The 22442-nt window shown below is 38.7% G+C and overlaps 1 protein-coding gene across 2 annotated transcripts in view; it reads right to left on the reverse strand.

The window, feature by feature from the left end:
• Positions 1 to 22442, reverse strand: part of LOC119515566 (ubiquinol-cytochrome-c reductase complex assembly factor 1) — a 115750-nt gene that overhangs the window by 43722 nt on the left and 49586 nt on the right. For both annotated transcript variants that reach the window (XM_037811627.1, XM_037811626.1), the window contains one exon: positions 12121 to 12229. In XM_037811627.1, coding sequence (XP_037667555.1) covers positions 12121 to 12229 — 109 coding nt within the window. The remainder of the gene's footprint in view (positions 1 to 12120; positions 12230 to 22442) is intronic.

Raw genomic sequence — 22442 nt, forward strand, 5'->3', positions numbered from 1 at the left:
AAATGTTCTGAAATTAGTGGTGATGGTTGCATTAACACTATACTTTTCAAATGGTGAATTTTATGGTATGTGAACCATATCTCAATGTTTTTTTTATTTTTTTAATCTTTTTTTATTTTTTTAATCTTATCTCAATGTTTTTAATGTAAAAAAAAAAAACATAGAAAGAAAGAAAGCCACAACCTCTGCCCGCTAGGAGGTAACAATCCAACTGGAAGAGCCAGTACCAACATTCAGAGATGCTTAAGGACTAACATGTTCAGCACTATGTGACAAGTGAGTACTAAGGAAGTTAGAGGAAGAAAGGAATGACACTTTGGCTAAAAATCTTAATGCTAACGCTAGAGCCAGTTTTTAGTAATGACCTTTTTAGAAGTACAGAGTAGTGATTAAGAGCATGGACTCTGGAGTCTAACAGGTTTGAGTTCCAATCCAGGCTCCCATATTTACTGGATAAGCCTGGCTAAGTTACCTGTTCAAGTTATGGTAGGCTAAATAATGGTCCCCCAAAAGACAGCCACATCCTAATGCCTGGAACCTGTGAGTGTTACCTTAAATGGCAAAAAAGGACTTTGCAGGGGTGATTAAATTCAGAATTTTGAGATGGGGCATTACCCTGGATTATCTGGGTGGGTCCTAAATACTATCATATAAGAGAGGCAGAAACTCAGCGGGTGAACTCGCTGCCCTCCCCCCTACATGGGACTTGACTCCCAGGGATGTAAATCTCCCTGGCAATGCAGGGTATGATTCCCGGGGATGAATCTGGACCTGGCATCATGGGACTGAGAAGATCTTCTTGACCAAAAGGGGGATGTGAAATGAAACGAAATAAAGTTTCACTGGCTGAGAGATTCCAAATGGAGTTGAGAGGTCACTCTGGTGGACACTCTTACACACTATATAGATATCCCTTTTTAGGTTTTAATGTATTGGAATAGCTAGAAGTAAATAACTGCAACTATCAAACTCGAACCCAGTAGCCTTAACTCTTGAAGACAATTGTATTAACAATGTAGCTTACAAGGGGTGACAGTGTGATTGTGAAAATCTTCTGGATTGAACGCCCCTTATCCAGTGTAAAGATGGATGAGTAGAAAAATAGGATGGGATGGGGGGAGGGGATGCTTTGATGATTTGGGCGTTCTTTTTTACTTTATTTTTTATTCTTATTCCTATTCTTTCTGGTGTAAGGAAAATGTTAATAGATTGGGGTGATGAATGCATAACTATATGATGGTACTATCAACAGCTGATTGTACACCATGGATGACTGTATGGTATGTGAATATATCTCAATAAAATTGAATTTAAAAAAAAAAAAAGAGTGAGGCAGAGGAAGATTAGATCCATATAGAAGAGGAGGAGGCAGAAATTGGAGTGATGTGGCCATAAACCAAGATATGCCAGCAGTCACCAGGGGCTGGAAAAGGCAAGGAACAGATTCTCCCCTAGAACGTTTAGAGGGAGCACATCCCTGCTGACACCTTGCTTTTAGCCAGTGAAACTGACTTCAGATGCCTGGCCTCCAGAACTATGAGAAAATAAACTGTTGTTTTAAGCCACCAAGTTTACGGTAATTTGTTACAGCAGTCCCAGCGCTAAACTCTCTGAGCCTTAGTTTCTTCATCTGTAAAATGAGGATAAAAATACTACCTATCTCACAGGATTGTTGTTAAGATTCAAACGGTGCTTATAAAGAGAAAGTGCTCAATCAATGTCGGCTATTATTACCGGTGAACTCTGTTTCCGTATTATGCTAAAATCCTTAACTTTCTCACATCATTACCATGCCCAGACCCCACTTCTCCTAGCAGGGAGCAGTAAGAGCTGGCAATCAGGAGATCCGAGTTCTACTCTTCAATCAGATTCTAACTTAAACTTACTCTGCTACCCTGGAGCCAGTTTCTCCATCAATGACAGGATCAGACTAGAGCAGTGGTTCTCAAACTGGAGGGTTTGTTAAAACAGATTGCTGGGCTCCACCCCCCAGAGTTTCTGCCTCAGTAAGGTTGGGGTAAAGCCCTAGAATTTGCATCTTCAACAAGTTCCCAGTGATTTTGAGGCTGCTGGGCCAAGGACCCCACTTTGAGAACCTCTGGACCAGATTATTTTGAAGTTTCTTTCCAGTTTTAACAGGCTAAGATTCCCTAGAAACACCCAGTAGATGTAGCCTTCAAAGAATAAACACTGTTATTATCAGGTTGAAATCACCTTAAAACGAAGTTCTTTTCCTTAGTAGGTGAGTAGGGGAAGGCAGAGTGACTATGAGGTACAGGGTAAAGACTAGTTTTAACTTTTGCGCTAGCTGAACGAAAATCTTAAGCAACAGTGGTTACAAGAAGAGACTGCCCCCCGTATCCAAAGTGCTGGCTCCACTTTAATTTATCTTAATCCCACCTTTCTGCCTTTTCACCGTACCAACCCCCCACACACACCCTCCTCTAGAAATACATCTAAGGTGTCTCCTGAATTCATTTATTGGCTTTGCCGTGCACAGTATAATACTGCCTTTGTTAGTCTCCCAGCCCAACCCCTCTGAGCATGGTGTTCAGTCTCGGTGCTCCTCTACTCTTAAAAAAACACAACCAAGGAGTCTCTGAAAAATAATTGTAAAATCAACTATGGCAAATTCAGACGATGTGGAGACATTCAGAATCTAAATGCTGGAAAAAGAAACAAATTCAGAACATTGTTAGCATTCTCATCTGTCTTCTCCACCCCCCCTTAATCTCTATTAGTCCTGTAGACTAGGAAACCTCTGCTGTATTGAATTATATATTCTGAATAAAAGGGGCCTCAGGCTAGAGAATACATTGGAGAAATGGAATGCCTCTAGATTCAAGAAAAGCTGTCTTCTTGATCTTATTACCTCCTGGTAATAAGAGAGAGGAGAAGGAACCTACCCCGAGGCTAAGTTGTAGAAGGTGTGGTGGTGTGGTGGTGGGTAGAGAACACTGCACTGGGAATCAGTGTACCATAGTTTTGGTCCTCATTCTGCTGTTTACTAGCTGCATGACCTTGGACAAACCACTTAACTTCTCAGGGCCTCCATTTCCTCATCACAGAAATGAGAGGGCAGAATCAGATCTATGGTCTGTAATCAGAAAAATCTTCTGGAGATTTTTCAAAACACACATACCTGAGCCCTTCCACACACTGAGAACCACAGAAGTAAAGAATCTCTCAAATACCCAGTCTAACATTCTAAAGTTCATCTACCCTATAAAGTGGATTAAAACAGTAAGTTATGACAGATCCAGGGAACCATGAGGCTGAGCAGGGAGGTAAAAATGAACATTTTTTCTTTTTTCGGGGGTGGGGGGGGTGGGGAGTAGTGCTGGCCAGATGTTAATAGTCAAATTAATTACCTTTGTTCACTCAGGAATCTGAGTTGTGACTAGTTAGGAACTGTGTGTAAAACGCCAGGGTTCCTAGGATCCTTATCCCATCTTGGAAATTTATGCAAAGTGCTGCAGGAATACAGAGAAGGTAGTGGCCAGCTATACTAACATTATTGAGGAGTGCTCAGAAAAGCTTCTTGAAGGAGGTGCTGTCCAGCTATCCAGCTGTGGCTTGTAGTGTTATGAGCAGAGGAGACAAAGAAAAAGACCTCTTTAGACAGAGGGAACAGCAAAACCAAAAGCCCAGAGGCATAAAAGAACATAGCATAAATATGTTACATTAAAAAAATATATATATGGCATATTATGGTACTAGTGACAGTTTGACATGAGTGGAACATATGTTTGAGTGTGTGTGTGTGCGTGCACAAACATTTGTGTGGGGTGGGGAGGCAGTTTGGTGGAGATTAGATTAGAAAGTCATGATGGGACCAGAATTTGAAGATTTCTTTTACCCTAGATTTTTTACTTTGAAAAGTTTCAAACTTACAGAAAAGTTTGGTAATACAACAAAAACTTGTATGATCTTTAGCAACACAATTGTTGATACTTTGTGACATTTGTTTTATCTCTCCCTATATATACACATACACACAGACCCTTTTTTCTTTTGCTAAACTGTTTGAAGATAGCTGCAAAAATCAAAACATTTCACCCCCAAAACTTCAGCATGTGCCTTCCAAGAACAAGCACATTCTACCTATATAATCAGGAAGTGTTCTTTATGTTATTGCTAAGAAATCTGAATTTTGTCCCATATGTCATGAGAGTCCTCAGAGGTCTCTAAGCAGAAGAGAGACATTATCGGATGTAGGATTTAGAAACAATACCACTGGCAATTATATGGAGGGTAGGGAAAGTCTGGGAATTAATTAAGAGGCTATTTGCAATAAAGGAGAAATGATGAGGCTTGACATGAAGCAATGGAACAGAGAGGAGAGGATAAAATCCAGCAATGTTTTGGGCACAGAATGATAGGCCAAACAGATGCAGAGGATGAGAGCAGGAGTTGAAGATGTCTCTAAGAATTCCAGCTTGGAGAAATGGATTAATGGCGATGATATAGGAAGTGAGACAGCAAACACAGGAAGAACAGGTTCAAGTAGCTATTTATCTACTGTCTTCTGAGTAAGATTTATGTGGGAGAAGCATGAATGACCCCTAAAAGGGAGATCTGGAAAGTGGCTTTAGCTGCACCCAATGCATACTGCTCTGAGCATGTTGTAACTATGATAAAAAAGATATCAAATGGAACTGGGCACCTAGAAAGACTTGAGGCAAAAGAAACATGATGGGCTAAAGAGGTAAACAGTTCTGAAAGGAAATGAAGAGCTGAATTGGGAGTACTTAACATGAGGCATACTTAAGGAAAGATATTATGGAAGGGCAAGGCAAGAAGGAAAGGTAAGAAGTGCACTGAAGCAGGGTTTTGAAAAAAGGAAGTAAGTCAGTCTTTTTCCTACAGAAATTCCATGAGGTAAACTGAATATAGAAAAAGGGATCAAATTCACTCACTCATTTGCTCATTCTGTTAAGAAACATTTACCAAATACTTATTATGTTCAAAACTCCATCTTAGGAACAGTAAGAATACAAACACAAATACGAATCAGACTTTGGGAACTCATTCTCTATAACTGAAGGTAAAAAGGGCCATGCGGGCGACAGATGATCAAATACATACTTAGGAGTTTCAGGCTTCATTTAATTTCAAATACAGAAAGGTTTATAACTGCTCTTCCAGGGACACCACCTGAAATGAACTGAGCCCAGTGTGCCACTCAGAAGGACAGGCGACTTGAGCCATCCAACTGGCATCCTGGTTGCAGCGCCCATTTGAACAGATGGATAACATGTCTAAAGCACCTACTTACCCAGGCTCTCTTGCTACCTCCTCTTAAGGACTGGGGGTATGAAACTTTTGTAGAGAAAGGAATGCATCTACTAAAGGTACATCTTCAGTTGGACCTTGCCTAAATTCAACGGGATTGCTCAGCCTTTCTAAGAATTTAGCCTTCTCTCCCCTAATAACTAAGTATTCACTCGAATACCTCAGGACATTGAAAAAACTTTCAAAAGAACGACTGATATCCAAGAACAGATACAAATTCTTATTTTAGGCCTCCAGCCCAAGGGATTGCTCTGTATTTACACTCAAATCATTCATACCAATGGCCACAAAAACAATACCCTTAAAATGTTCCTTGTCTTTAAAAACAATACATTTGGCAGTGAGTTTTAATTCTGACCAAGAGATGGGAAGTATAGCAAAATTTTCACCTCATGGTAAAAGAGGAGTTGTTTGAAGATTTTTGTGGGAGGAGGAGAGAGGAGATGGGAATGGAATTACAGAGGCCAGGAAATCTTCAGAAAAACTAAAGTACATGTAATTCTTATTTTTACCACCTTTTATAGATTAAAGCCTTTCTTAATTTAGAAACTTAAAACACTTCATGTAAAAATAGGTTTTTTGATCAAACAATTCCACTAGAAAATGGGAAAGGATAGAAAAAGAAAAAAAAATTTTAGGGTGAGGAAATTTTCTCATTTTTTTCCTTGCAATATTTAAAACTAACACACCAAGGAAATATCATCACAATAAAATCAAAGGGTTTCTCCTCACCCCACTTTTTCTAATGTTTATTCTAGGCTTATAGAAATCTTCTCTTTCGTTCTCCAGATATGAAAAACGTACTCGGTCTCCAGATATGAAGAATGTACTGGGTGCCTCTTGAGCTAAGGGACCATGATAGACACTCTGGAGAATACAAAGATTGATGCATGTGATCCTGCCCCCCTCCCAAATTCACCAGGAAGAGAGTCCACATACATGAATGACAATGATACAAAAAGATATCAGAAGTGTCAGAAGAAGGAAACAAATTATTCTTGTACTTCCAGCTAGGGGAAAGTGGGGTTGGCTTCCAGTTTGGGGTGGCAATGAAGTCAGCCCTTGAAGGATGTGACGGAATTGGGGCTGGGCGTTAGAGCAATTGCTATGTGTGTTCAGCCTGAGGAACAGCAAGGCATTCAGCTTGACTGGAGTGAAGGGATGGGAAGCAAGGATTGAATTTGATGCTTACTGAGTGTTCACCTACTTAAGGTTCAAGAACAGCAAGGGGAAATGAGTTTGGAAAGGAAGTCTGGAATGTGAACAAAGGAGAATTTCACAAAGGTGCCCAGTCCAGCCCCAGCTCTTCTGTACCATTCCATCAAGCAGCAACACTGCAGAGAGAACAGGAGACCATGAGGTAATGAAGGCTCATTCTTATTCTGGAATGCTGCTAGCAAATAATCATATGAAATCCTACTGAAGGAAGTGGTATGCCAGGGACCACTGATCAGGAATCAATTGTCACAATTTCTTAACTACAGCCTGTCCCTTCTCACCTAGTCTTCATGGCTTGGAAAGCTTAAACCTGTTCACTGTAAGCCACAAGGTGGAGATGTTTGGCAGAGTAGAACTGAGAAGAAGTCGTTTAGCTAGACTAAAGTTACCATTAACACTTGGAGCCACTGCCTTGAGCTAATTTTTATGTTTGTTTTCTAAGTTTGGTTGAAATGTCACAAATGGAAAAATTAAGTAAAGAGCCCTGGTTAGCCACAAGACTGGACACACCTGGCTGCAAACCCAGCAAAAGAAACTTAATTCATTAGTAGGAGAGGCAGAGAGTGAAATTTACATCTGAAATATGCCTGTACCAGAAGAAAGTGCTGAAGCCAAAGGCGCTGTCTGTTTTTACAGCTGTGTCAAGTCTTAGTTCTCTACTCTTACAAACACTCAGGAGTGCGGCAAAGGCCCAAGGAAAAATGGTCTCCAATCTCTTCAGCTGCAACTCAGCTCACAAAGGTTTTTAAGATCCAGTTAATGAAGTAAAACAAGACCAGATGAGGTGATATAATGAACTTTATTTCCACAACTAATTTATATGTTTAAATCCCAAATGTTTTTTTTTAAGAACACTAAATTATTGACGTGATTTTTGTAACCTCAAATTTAACACTTGCTTTCTGTACCAACTTCGTTGATGATATATGAGTCTATCCCATTTTTCACAATAGATGAGCTCCCATAAAAAGCTGGCAAAAAGCAAACTTTCGTAAAATGAAAATGTTCCCACCAAATGAGACTGAAATTATAATGTCAAAGGAGTTCTTGACTCAAATTTCTGAGTCATCATTAATTCGCAAGTAGTTCTCTCAGTTCTCAATCTTTCCCGCACAATTCACTCAAGTAATGACCTCTAAGAATTCTTTGGCATGAGAATAATCACCACTATGTTGATCAATTTTATAAACTCTAGTCTTTATATGAGTTTTCTTAAAGAGGTACATCTGGGATGCCAAATAACACAGAGACAGATTTGCAAATTATCACCTTCAAATATAGGTTTTCAAAGCTGAAAAGAAAGTTGGAAGTTATGTAGTTTTAACACCCCTTCCCCTTTTTTTTAAATGGAGAAACTGAAGCACAGAGGAGGAATGACTTGCCGGCTTGGACGAGAAGCAGGCCAGACTGGCTCCACACAGCCTACTACACGTCTCTCCCTAACTTTACCATTTCTTTAGGTTTTACCACAGAGAAGACAAATGCCCTATACACACACACACACACACACACACAACTTAGAAGTGATTAATAAACAATTTTCTTGCTTTATATAAAGAGTGTCTGTTTATACCATGGGGTTAAAAGTTTAGGGGGGAATCAAGTCAATTATAATAGAAAAGCAATAATTTAATTCTTAACTCTTCCAAATCTCTCCTGTTTTTTTAAATCATCATCTTTTATTTATGGTCTCTGTAACTAAATAGGAGCTTAACATTTCTCTTTGTGAAGGCAAATTTAAGAGCTGGTAATTGAAGAGCATTATGGATTACCTAAAATCTTGCTATTCAAAATGTGGTTCCAACCTCCCCCACCCACCAGCTCCACAAGTAGCACTGGCATCACCTGGAAGCTTTTTAGAAATGTAGACTTTCTCTGCACCCAACTCTAGACCTACTGGAGTTTTAACAAGAATCCCAAGTGAACTTAAAGCACATTAAAGTTTGAGAAATACTCATCTAAAACACTTTCCTATAGGGCAGTATCATATCTAGAACAGTCCAAGTAGAAATAATGGCTGGCTAAAATGGGGGAGGAAAAAAAAAAGCAAAGAGTAATTCTTGCAGGACTGCCCTGATGTATACCTGACCAGAGACTGATAAATGAGGTATGATTTATCTGATAAATAAGTTGGCTTTAAAATAGAATTCCAAAAGCTGAAGTTCAATTTATTCATTCATTCAACAGATACTTATTCATTCAATGTTTACTGCATAAGCAAAGGACTGTGAATAAGACAGGGGTCCTACCTTTATAAGGCTTACAGTCAACTAGAAGAGACAATTACCTACAAAGTAACATAGAATAAGGTTCAAAGTGTTGCATATTTTGATGGAGATATACGGATGTCCAAAAGTAAATTGACTGAGGGGAGAGGGAGATAACTGAAAGGTTCCTGTGGTCAAAGGAGTTTCAGTGTGCCAGTTTGAATGTATTATTTTCACCAAATGCCATTATCTTTGATGTAATCTTATGTGGGCAGATGTATCAGTTTTGATTAGATTGTGATTCTTTGAGTGTTTCCATGCAGGTGTGCCCCACCCAACTGTGGGTGATGACTCTGATTAGATACTTCCATGGAGGCATGGCCCCACCCATTCAGGGTGGGCCTTGATCAGTGGAGCCATATAAATGGGCTGACAAACAGAAGGAACTCAGTGCAGCTGTGTCATTCTGAAGAGGCGCTACAGCCAAGAGGGACACTTTGAAGAAAGCCAAGGAGCTGAGAGAAGAGCTGTGGATGAGAGATAGTTTGAAGATGGCCACTGAAAGCAGACTTTTGCTCTGGAGAAGCTAAGAGAGGACAAATGCCCCAAGAGCAATTGAGAGTGACATTTTTGAGGAACTGCAACCTAGAAAGGAACGTCCTGGCAGAAAGCCATTTTGAACCCAGAACTTTGGAGCAGGCGCCAGCCACATGTCTTCCCAGCTAACAGAGGTTTTCCGGACACCATTGGCCATCCTCCAGTGAAGGTACCCGATTGCTGATGTGTTAACTTGGACACCTTATGGCCTTAAGACTGTAACTGTGTAACCAAATAAACCCCCTTTTATAAAATCCAATCCATTTCTGGTGTTTTGCATCCTGGCAGCATTAGCAAACTAGAACACTCAGTACCTATGGTTCATTAAACTATTCAGGAGGAGGGACAGCTGTGGCCTATGTGGCTCTAGTGGCCTACCTTCCAGCAGAGTTTAGTCAATAGTGATAAGGAAAACAGGCTTGCAAAATAGAAAAGCAACTGCATAGCTGCCTGGCAGTCAGCCAAAGCTTTGGCTCACCAGGGGAATCACTGATCATCATTAAATGTGATAATTTCAGACTGCCAACACCACTCTATGTCCACTGCATGCTGCCACAGAGCTGATTAGTAAGTGCTTTAGGGCCCACAGAACACAAAGTTGGATGAATGGCTTAAATTGTAATAACACTGCTGGTCCCAGTCTAGGCATCTGGGATAGCAGGAAGGCTATCCTTTTGAGAAAATGCAAAAGGAACCAAAGAAGGCAAAGAGAGTTTTTGATAGCAGCAAAAACTTTGTTATGTACTATCATGTACTGAGCATGAACAGAAATGCCAAGTCTGTTGTCCCAGGGAAAGGCATGTAAATATTAATGAAGATGCCCAAAGATGAACCCATGTCCACTTTGCCTCTTTATGCATTTCCTCCAAAGATAAGAGATTTTGAAAATGTCATCAACCCCAGTTCCCAGGAGGCAACCAGCATCTCCTTGATGTAGTTTCAAAGACAACAGTTTTACAAAGAGTAAGCACACAATACCAACAGACCATAACATAGGAGTTTGTAAAATAATTACAATAACAAAAGTAAACATGGTTGAAGATCTCTCATTTAATTCCCAGGAAGCATAGGAAGATCTCTAAGAAATATTGTTGCATGAAAAAAAGAAAGTTGCATATCAGTACACAGAGAATGATAACTATATATATTAAAAGACACATACACAAACAATACTATATATTTTCTATACATAACATAGGTAACATCTTAAAAGGAATGCACAAAACTGGAAAAAGTGGTTACTTCTTAGAAAGACGTAATTTGCTAAAGTCACTTTACATTTAGTTAAAATATTTTGACTTTTAAAACAATTGTAAAGAAAAAATATATTTAATATAAGTGAAAAAAGCCAAGATGCAGAACTGTGTATAAAGTATGAACCCATCGGTGTTATAAGAATATATATTTATATATTTGTACTTGTATAGAAAACAAGTAGAAGGATAAACACTGACTTTTTTTTTCTTATCAGTATTCTTTTTTCAATTCAGTTTTACTGGGATACATTCACATATCATACAGTTATCCATGGTGTACAAACAACTGTTCATAGTACCATCATATAGTTGTGCATTCATCACCCCAATCTACTTTTGAACATTTTCCTTACACCAGAAAGAATCAGAATAAAAAATAAAAAAAAAAAAGAACACCCAAATCACCACCCCCCATCCCACACTATTTTTCCTTAGTTTTTGTCCCCATTTTTCTACTCATCCATCCATACACTGGATAAAGGGAGTGTGAGCCACAGGGTTTTCACAATCACACTGTCACCCCTTGTAAGCTACATTGTTATACAATCGTCTTCACGAGTCAAGGCTACTGGATTAACACCTCTTAGGCTTTAATGTATTGGAATAGCTAGAAGTAAATACCTGAAACTACCAAACTCCAACCCAGCAGTCTGGACTCCTGAAGACAATTATATAATAATGTAGATTACAAGGGGTGACAGTGTGATTGTGAAGACCTTGTGGATCACACCCCCTTTATCTAGTGTATGGATGAGTGGAGGAATGGGGATAAAAACTAAAGGACAAATGCGGTGGGATGGGGGGATGATTTGGGTGTTCTTTTTTCACTTTTATTTTTTATTCTTGTTCTGGTTCTTTCTGATGTAAGGAAAATGTTCAGAGATAGATTGTGGTGATGAATGCATAACTATGTTATCATACTGTGGACAGTGGATTGTATATCATGGATGATTGTATGGTGTGTGAATGTATTTCAATAAAACTGAATTTAATAAAAAAAAAGAACAAAACAGTGTTATCTATATAGTGGGTAAGAATGTTCACCAGAGTGACCTCTCGACTCCACTTGAAATCTCTCAGCCACTGAAGCTTTGTTACATTTCGCATCCCCCTTTTGGTCAAGAAGATGTTCTCAATCCCACAATGCCGGGTCCAGATTCATCCCCAGGAGTCATACCCTGCATTGCCAGGGAGATTTACACCCCTGGGAGTCAGGTCCCACTTAGAGGGGAGGGCAGTGAGATCACCTGCCAAGGTGGCTTGGTTAGAGAGAGAGGGCCACATCTGAGCAACAAAGAGGCACTCACGGGGAGACTCTTAGGCACAGTTATAAGCAGCTTTAGCCTCTCCTTGCAGCAACAAGCTTCAAAGGGGCCAGCCCCAAGACAGAGGGCTCAACACATCAAGCCGTCAGTCCGCAGTGCTGGTGAGAACATCAGCAACAATCCAGGTGAGGAAGTCCAACACCTCTGCATTCTCCCTCAACTCAAGTCCGGCCAACTTTCATCAGAGTCTTCCAGGACCAGAACCTGACAACATTCACTTACCCCCATGACTCTGCCACGCTGCTCAACATCCTCCCACATAAAATGAACTATGATACGACACATGTATTTCCCAGTCCGGCCTTCCTGCTTCATTCGGACTAGACACATCCTGGGTGGAAAGAAGACATAAAGAGTCATTAGCCATTGTCTTTTTTCACATCACACATTTGTACTGAAAGTATGTTCATCTTTCTGCAGCACAGGTCACAGAATTTTAAAAAACCAGGATTCCACTTTTTAAAAAACATTTTATTAGGTATATTATACATGTTATAAAGTACATAAATCCTAAATGAACAGCTTGATGAATTTTTACATATTATATACATTCATGTAACTACCACCTAGATCAAGAAAGAGAATATTTAGAGCACCTAGGAGGACTCCCTGCTCATACATGGAAGGGACCACATATAATTTTTAGATGATAAGTAAGTCTAAATTCTTCATTTTACAGATGAAAACAGAAGTTTTAAAAAAGAAAGTAATTTGCCCAAACAATAGGAGAGCTGTAAAGCTGGGTAAAGAACTGTGCTGTCCAATTTGTAGCCATAACCCACATGTAGTATAAGTGTAAAATATGCACAGGATTTCAAAGATTCAGTTCAATAAAAAGAATACAGTATCTTATTAATATTTTTATATTGCTTACATATTGAAATAATATTTCAGATAAACTGGGTTAAATGAAACATTATAATAAGATTAATTTAATCTGTTTCCTTTTACTTGTTTAAATATAGCTACTAGAATAATTTAAATTACATATGTGACCTGTATTATATTTCTGTGGAACAAAACTGGTAGAGAACAAAGATCATAGAAAGTATCACAGTTATATTATTTGTGTTTATCAAATTATATCCCCCATTAGAATATAAACTCCATTGAAAGCAAGGATCCAGTCAGTTTTGTTTTTGTAATTTTATTATTGTAACTCCAGGGCTTAAGCATAGTAAATCCTGAATATATATTTGCTGAATAAATAAGTGAATAAAAATCACCAGGGCCAGATTTAGGGCTTTTTCCTCTATGTCACACTGCTTTTAACCAGTCCAGATGGCTCTTTGCTTAAGAACTAACATGGGGTAAGAACACGGAGTCACCAACTTTTTAAGCTAATTCCTGTCTCATCCTTACCACCAGGCTTATTTCCATTACCTTTCATTAAGTGGTAATTAAGCAGCTACAATATGACTACTCACTGATAAGACAATTCCTGTGATAATTATGGAATATTCAGTCAAAAGTGATAAGTCTATCTCTACATACAATTACCCTTATCCATTAAAATTTACTAGCAATAGCAGGGTATAATGGAATGATTCCAGCCTGACTTGCCTCAAAATCTCTGTTAATGACTAAGATGAAGAAAAGAAAACTTACTTATCAAATTTTCAGATGACAACAGAGCCTGAGGAACCTGTAGGGTATCACCAAGCAATATTAATGTGCACATTGTGGTAGTCCCAGAAGCAGACATGAGAAAGGGGTGATGAGAATATTCAAAGAAATAATGGCTGAAAACTTCCCAAATTTAACAAAAGACATGCAAATACACATCCAAGACACTCATCAAACTCCAAAGAGGATAAATTCAAATAGATCCACAACACAACATGACATAATTAAACTGTCATATGCCAAAGAAAAAGGATTCTGAAAGTCCCAACAGAGAAGCAACTTGTCACATATAAGGGAGCCTCAATAAGATTAAGGACCGATTTCCCATAGGATACCATGGAGGCAAGATGGCTGCGGGAAGACAAATTTAATATGCTGAAAGAAAAAAAAAAAAAAAAAAAAAAAAGCCACACAAGAATTCTATAGCTGGCAAAACTGTCCTTCAGAGAGAGATTAAGACAATCCCAGATAAACAAATGCTGAGGAAGTGTGAGACCACTAGACCAGCCTGACAAGATGCTAAAGGGAGTCCTACAGGTGGAAAGGAAAGGGCAATAGACAAAAGAACCAAGCTGCATGAAGAAATAAAGACCTCCCATAAGGGTAATGACTTGGGTAAATATAAATGCCAGTACTATTGCATTTTGTTTGTAATTCCACTTTTTACTCCCTACAGGATCTAAAAGGCAAATGCATAAGATATAAGATATAAAGAGAAAACAGTGGGTTCGAACTCATAATGTATAAACATGCAATTTGTGACAAGACTACATAAAAGTGGGGGACAGAGTGGAATAGGAACATAGCTTGTGTATACTATTGAAGTTAAGTTGGTATCAAAGCAAACAAGATTTTTATAGACTTAAGATGTTAAATTTAAGCCCCATGGTAACGATAAAGAAAGTTATCAGAGAATATGCAAGCTCATAGCGACAGAAACTAAAGTATAGGTTGCCGGGGCAGGGGGAATGGGGAGTTAATGCATAATGGGTGTAGGGTTTTGTGTGGGGAGATGGGAAAGATTTAGTATTGGAAGGTGGTGATGTTCTTGCAACATTCTGAATGTAATTAATCTCACTGAATGATATGCTTGGGAATAGCTGAGATGGGGAAGTTTATGTTGCATATATTTTTCCAAAATTAAAAAAAAAGAGCAACTAAAGTGACAATGACAAATAAACGCAATATGTGATCCTGAAGGGGATCTAACAAGGGAGGAGAAGGCTTAAAAGGACATTACTGGGACATATGAAAAAAACTGGAATATTGTCTGAAAGCTTTTTATCAATGCTAAATTTCTTCAACTTGATAACTATAGTTAAGACGGTCACAGAAGTGAAAATCCTTGTTCTTAGGAAGTGTTCATGGCAGTGTTATGTGTTCAAGGAGCATGATGCATACAACCAAAATGCAAGTATTTAGAAAATGGATTGATAAATAGACAGACAGACAGAGTTATACGACAAATCTGGCAAATTGTTAAAATTGGTATATCTAGTTATCTGGGGAGATGGGTATACTGGAATTCTCTGTATAGGTCTTGTATTATTTTTTTAATTATCCTGTAAGTCTGAAGTATGTTAAAATGAAAAGTTTAAAAAAAAGAAAAAATTTTTCAGATGCCAAGAAGTTGGGCAGGAGAACAAATATGCTGGATAATCCAACCATGAACCAAAAATAAATACTTCAACAGGCTGTTTCAATAGGCTAAATCGAACAAGATGAATTTGAACAGGAATGCATTTAAGGTCCTCAGCTCTTAAAGAACAACTGTAAAGGTGCAGGATAGATGAGTCATGCCTACTGATGTGTGAAAAAGCCTTATAGGCCTAAGTTGACAGTATATGCTCAACTGGAAACAAAAGGATGATGAGATTGCCCCAAACAGTTAATGTGATTTTAGAAACATTAACAGAAACATAATATCTTCAATGCTCAAAGGGAGACTTTTGTTCTACTCAGCACAGATCTGACTCTACTCGGAACACAGTCCTTAGTTTTGAACATTATTTTTTAACAGATAGGAGGCCAAAGATATTTAACCTGGAGAAAAACCAAAGCATTGCCTCAAATATTGTAGGAAGATGATTAGACTGTGTGTCCAAAGGTTAGAATCAGAACCAATGAGTAGACCATAAAGGGAGAAAGACTTAAAGCAAAAACTTTCTAACAGGTGACAGTAGTACATTACGATGAGTGTAATTAACAGCACTGAATTATGTGTGTGATTGTGGCTGAAAGGGGAAGTTTCGAGTTATCTCTGTCACTAGAAGGAAAGCTAGAGGTTAAAACATGGGACTGTATAACACACTGAACCATGTGGTGGATGATGATTGTGATTAACAGTACAAATATTAAAGTTATTTCATGAACTAGAACAAATGTTTGTCACTATTACAAGGAGTTAATAATAGAGTGAAATATGGGGCAAATGCACTTATTGTAAACTATTGACTATAGTTAACTGTAGTATTTTAATATTCTTTCATAAACAGTAACATATGTACCACACCAATGCTAGGGGTCGATAATAGGGGGGGATAAGGGGTATGGGATATTTGGGTGGGTGGTTTTTTTTGTTTTGTTTGGTTTGGTTTTTTGTTTTGTAGTAATGAAAATTTTCCAAATTGACTGTGGTGATGAATGGACAACTATGTGATGATACCATGAGCCAATGATTGTATACTTTGCATGGATTGTATGGTATGTGAATACATCTCAATGAAACTGCACTACAAAAGAAAAAAAAAACACTTTCTAATGGTGAGTGGCTGAAGATTTGAATGATGGAATGGATGGCCTCAAAAAACAAGAGAATTTGCAATTACTGAAAGGTGTATAAATGCTTTGTAGGAATTGAACTCTCTAAGAGAGGGATGGGTTCATGATCTAACATCCCTTAGAATCTTGAGATTTGTTGATGATTTTAAATTTGTAATTTTTAAATTTGTAACCTCTGAACCTCGTTAGTGCCTAAAAAAGAATACTTTGGACAATAATTAAAACAGATCATGGAAAACATTTGGCTACTTTACACGATATAGGGTATATTCCAAGTCTGAAACAAAGTGGGGAAAGTTCAATAGTTCTTTTTCATAAGAGTTTTCTAAAAGTTAATCAAATCACTCATGTCAGCCTCTCACCTGAAAAGACGCTGTGTTTTTTGATGCATAAGTGTCGTCAGAGGCCAATTCAGCAACAGTAATAGTGAGGTAATGGAATTCTTCATTTATTTGAAAATTCTGTAGTTTTTTAATACACCTGCCCTCTGAGGTTTAAAAGGCACAGATTTTCTCAGACCATAAACTTTCTAACTATATCAACATGGGGCGAAATGTTTTTTGTTTCACTGCACAGCTTGCTCTATAGCCCTTACAGATAACAGTTGGCTCAAGTATTATCTTGGTTAAAAAGCTAAAGCAAAATAAAGACACTTTCAAGACAATGACTGAAACTTAATCAGTCAATGAACATAAATTGAGCTCCTACTATGTAAAGGTATATGGCTGGGTGCTGTGGGGATTAGAGCGATGGCTAAAACTAGAGCTCAGTTTTCAAGAAGCAGTCTCCTAGGAGGGATAAAACACATCACATACAAACAGCCCTAAAAGAGAATGCAATAAGCATCCCAAGAGAAGCACAAAGAGCAATGACATTTGAAAGAATTACTTTTGGCTGAATGGGATCAGAGAAAGCTTCACGGACAAAGAAACTTTGTAACTGGGAGTTGGAAGGATGAGATGAACAAGAAGAGACAAGGGATAAAGGCAATTTCTAGCAAATGGAATATTATGAGCAAAGGTAGGGCCATGGAAGAGTTTAGCACACATTAAGGGAATAATGAATGCACAAGATGTTGTGGGAAGGCAGGGTATAAGAAGCAGAAAAATGAAGACAGAAAGGTCATGAAGGGCTTTGAAATGTCATGCTAAAAAGTTCAGACTTCACTTAGCAGACAATGGAGAACCAATGAATGTTTTTCAGGAAGGAGTATAATATGATTGACACCTGACACTGAGAGCAGATAAGTCTTGAGAAATTAATCCTCTATTCCCAGGCACAACCCTCTAATTAAATATTAATGTCACCTGGGGTGGAAAATGATTAACTTGGTGAACATTTACTTTAGTAGAATCTTATGGTATTCAGAAATTATCTGACCCAGAAATAAAAACTAAAGATGTCACCTGCCTGGTAAGTAATATGCAACCATCAAAGTTTGTTATAATTTGCACCTAATGTTGCTGATGCTGTCAGTTTAGAAAATACAGATTGAAGCCTGTTAAATAAAGAGAGCATAAATTCTAATCTCTCCTAAAATACTGTACCTAATTAGATGAAAAAACACTTAATGCAAAACACTTTCCAATATAAAGCTCCACAAGAAATTTCATCATACATAACTGAAGTTATAAAACCAAACCAAAGAATCAGTCTTAACTATCAACAGGAAGTATGCTGAGAATTCCCATGAGCACTACTGGGAAAGTAAGATTATGACCCACAGGGCTGTCCAATCGCCAGTATCATAATCAGCTCAACTAATTTTGACCTGAGTGTATGAATCAGGTTCTCTAGGTAGTTAAAGGCAGAAAAGTATTCCTATTATAAAGAACTTTTGTTGTTTGTCCCCTTTCAGGGAAAAGCAGAGCTGGGGCCCACATCTTAGACAATCAGCTGCCTGGAATGTCCAGACCAGGCAGTTGAAGGCCAATTCTTAGGTCACCTGACCTTGAAGCCTATCATATTCAGTCTACTGTCTGTGTTTAATAAGTGTTTTGAATAGGGAATACATGCACACAGTAATAAAAAATGTCTCCCTCCTACCCTCACCCCCCAGCCACCTGTTTCCTCCCCCAAGGAAATCACAGTTATTAATTTCTTAGGAGTCCTTCCACATATAATCGATACACATAGAAAAGTATATATATATATATGTCCATGTATTATTTTTACATAAATGGTTGCCTTTATTCCCCCCTTTTTTCACACTATTTCTAAATACACTATTCTTACTTTGAAAAAATACTTAGTCTTTGACATAAAGGATGAAGGTGAAGAAACTCCAGTTCTGCATCTCCTCTACAAATACCACAGTCATCCCAGTGAAACCTTTTTTGGAGACCAGAGATAATAGATTCCTACTAATTTATTTAGCAATTCTTAGGACAACATCTGATCTGGCCTGAATACCTGGCAATTTTTCCTATTCTAAAAATGACTAAGAAACAGAAGAAGGCAACAAAGATCCTGAAATAAGAAAAATGGACAAAGTGCTACAATTAACAGCTAACACAATTATGTGCCAGGCACTGTGCTAAATGATTTAGATCCATTATTTCATTTCATCCACACAATAACTCTCTGAGGCTGGTAATCTTACTATCCCCATTTTGCAATTGGGGAAACTGAATCTTAGAGAAGTAAAGTAACTTGGCTACTAAGTGGCAAACCTGAGATCTCAAACCCAGACAATCTGATCCCAGAGTCAACTAAGTTTTTCTGCTTCCTTTACTAACGATAAAGCCTCCAGAATCCATTTACTCTTATTTTTCATTTAATCCTCACAAGGGCAGTAATTTAAGACCAGTATCACATTAGAAATAGCAAGTCAGAAGGGAAAGGACTGGCTAACATCAGGCAAGGATACATACAACAACAAAAACTAACTGCTGGCAGTCAACAGGAAAAGAAGAAACTAAAAGTTTATTTAAAACAGACATAAAACATAAAATAACACAGCAATTGAGGGTAGGGCAAACCCATTCAGTGCAACCCAAAGAAAACCGTCTGGAAAAATACAGTTAAGAGTTATCCTGACAATTCTGAATCATGAAAAAAAAGTTAAATTATGTTTGAAGGTGAAAGGAAAATGAGTAAAGCTTAAAATGAAAATGGCTAACAAAAACAAAAAAGATACTGGTACTCACAGGAAACCAATGCCAACACTTACCACAGGCTCTGACCATACAGTAAGATTTGAGTTATTAGGTAAGCTATTCCACAACAATTGAAACTACTAGGTTTAAACAAAAGAACAGTTCTACTTCAATTGAGCTGTTATTGAAAGGTGAATAAATCATGGATGCATTCCTAATAAATGCTTAGATTAAATGTTGAGAGGTCAAATGATATTTTGCCACTAATTTATCTTTATAATTTCAGAGTTCTGTCCCACATGGGGGGAGGTGGAGACTTCTATAGTAAAATATAATAACAATACCTGTTAAGAATGAAAAAAAAAATTTCTTAAAAGAGAATCTAATGGTATGTGAATGTATTTCAATAAAACTGAATTTAATTTTTAAAAAAAGAGTTAAAAAAAGGGAATCTATTAGTATGATTTTTGGGTTAAATAATTAACTCAATCATTCATTTAACATGTATTTACCAAGCACCTACTCTGGGTATAGACTTAGCTGTGCATAGCTATTCTCTGTTTACGAGCAATTCCAGTTGCTCCTCCCATGTTTGATGATGTTCTTAAACTCAAAATTTATTATTGAGGTTTTAAGCTTCACAGTACTATCCTTGTCTCTCAGTGATTCCAGTGGGTCATAAATAATACTGATTTCTTTTACATAAAAGGAAAGCAAATAACCCAGCTAGCAAAGTAAAGAAAAAAAAGGAATGTTCAAGCCCTAGTCCTGACAGCTCCCTAATATCTCTAAAAGGCAAGGAGAGAGACAGGGAACAAGGGAAGAAAAATTCACTAACTAGGAGTTTCAAATAAAGATGTAATTCTGCCTTATGGCAAATAATGATGATAACTACCCTTTATTAACTCCTCTAGTATGAGACACATTTGTATTTGCATTCATTATCTCCTTCAATGTATATCATCTGTATGCACATAATTATCTGTAAATAATCACAACTCTCCCCATTTTACAGAAAAGAAAACTGAGGCTCTGAGGTTAAGTAACTTCAGTTTGCACAGCTGGAGAAGAGAGGAGCTGGAATGAAGCCTGCAAGGCCCCAGAGGTCCCCACTCTTTCCCACAAGCCACAATCTCCCCCATGCCAGTGTCAGCCTTGGCTGCTTCTCTCATTCTGTGGCAGCAATGCACTGAGAGCCTCTTCCTGCTATATAAGACAAGAAGGAAGACAACAATGCTGTCTGCATAGTCAAAGAACAGGAGAGTTGCCTAGCAGGATTTCCTCCTCTCTGCCTAATCTGGGAAGGAAGAATTCTTGTTATTCCTGATGCTGACCTCCTGCCATGTATTGGCATCTCTGAGCATCCTGTCTTGCTTGCTATTTGGGCCCTCTGACAATACCAGTCGTGTTTTGGCTTTGTTTCTCCCACATGGTAGTTTATAAGCTGCTCAGAGCAGATCTTCTTTGAATTCAATCGAAGACTAGTGGGCACTTGGACAAGTCTGTCACTCTGGCTGCTATGAAGGAATCCCAAAGGGGACTTTCATGCAGTTTATTTCCTTTACTCTGCTGCCATCAACTGAGGCCAAGAAAGCAAAGCCTGCATGGCCATATTCAAGCCCCAGTAGTGTGCTAATGAATGAGTTTATTTATTTGAGAGCTGGCACGCTGACCCTTTCCCGTGGCTGTGTACATGGCTATCTCCACCTAGTTTCCCAAACTCCTTCCCCATGAAGCCTAACCCTTCCGTGGAGAGCACTAGGGCACAAGACAGCCAGCCTTTGGACAAACAGACAAGAAAGGTGAGGTACTTCCCAAAGCCATCTCACCACCATGTCACCTGTAGTAAACCTCCTTCAAAAACTACACCTGGCCTGGGGCCTGCCTGTCAGATCCACTACAAAGGACAAGCTCCTGGGTAGCAGATACCAGTGCTCTGAGGTTATGTAATGTTGATAAAAATCCTGCTGCATAGGCCTTTAGTTTGGGCAAAAAAAAAAGCTACACGGATAAGTGTTTGAACAGAGTGACCCTGGCTGGGGGAAGAAGAAAGAGGATGTGCAATGGCCAGGGCTCACCATATATAGCAGGTCTGGAGCTGTTGGAATCCTGTATGAGTCTGAACACCCTACGGCTACATCAAAACTGCTGTGGTGGTTTTAAAGAGCTCTGTTGCAAAGGCCAGGAGTGTCTGCCAGGGCAGTCCTCTGGCTGGACCAAGACCAGACCCAGTCTGTTTGCCAACCCCTTCCCACCCCCACACTTCTCTCTCTTCTTTCCCAGGGCTTCTTCCCCTCAGCTTATAAACAAGTTCCAGTGTTTCCCCCATCTTAAAATAAAAAACAAATAACAAAAAAAATGCTTCCCCTCCTTACTGTTTCTCCTTTTAGTGAGCATCCTCTCATCTTCCTTTCTTACTCAAAACTTTTTAAAAAGTAGTTTACAATCACTTCCTCCCCTCCTAATAACCCCCCAGAACTGCTTGTCCTCAGGTTCTAGTCCCTGGAAGGCCAATAACACTGCTCTCCTTGACCACCCCCAGGGAGTAACCCTTCCCCTATGCTCCCATAAGATCTGCATGTTTACTTTATACAGCACTGATCACCCCATATTTTCAGGTTTACTTGTTGCCTCTTCCAGAACACAGATGGTGAGCTCCAAGAAACACAGTGCCCACCCCAGAATTGGCGGTAATTAATGTTATGCTGTAGATATTCAGGAGAAGAGATCCCCATGCCCCCCGCCACCAAAAGAGGACACTTGGGCAGAAGCATGGTGCTGCAGAAGGAGCAGTTCACATAGTTAGCTTTGGATGTAAGCCTTGAATTCTCCACTACTGATTACATGGACTGTGACAAATCCCTTAAAACTGCTAAATTTGTAAAATGATGGGATTGGATTTAAAAAAAAACTGTAGTTTTTAAACTGTGTTTTCAGGTTCTTTGGACCTCATACTTGAGTCCCTTTTCAGTAGACACAAATGTGAGGATGTGAAGTGAGCAGGTCATTCCCACCTCCTTCAACCCACGTAGTGATCCT

Source organism: Choloepus didactylus, chromosome 19, assembly GCF_015220235.1.
Source record: "Choloepus didactylus isolate mChoDid1 chromosome 19, mChoDid1.pri, whole genome shotgun sequence".
Taxonomy (NCBI): domain Eukaryota; kingdom Metazoa; phylum Chordata; class Mammalia; order Pilosa; family Megalonychidae; genus Choloepus; species Choloepus didactylus.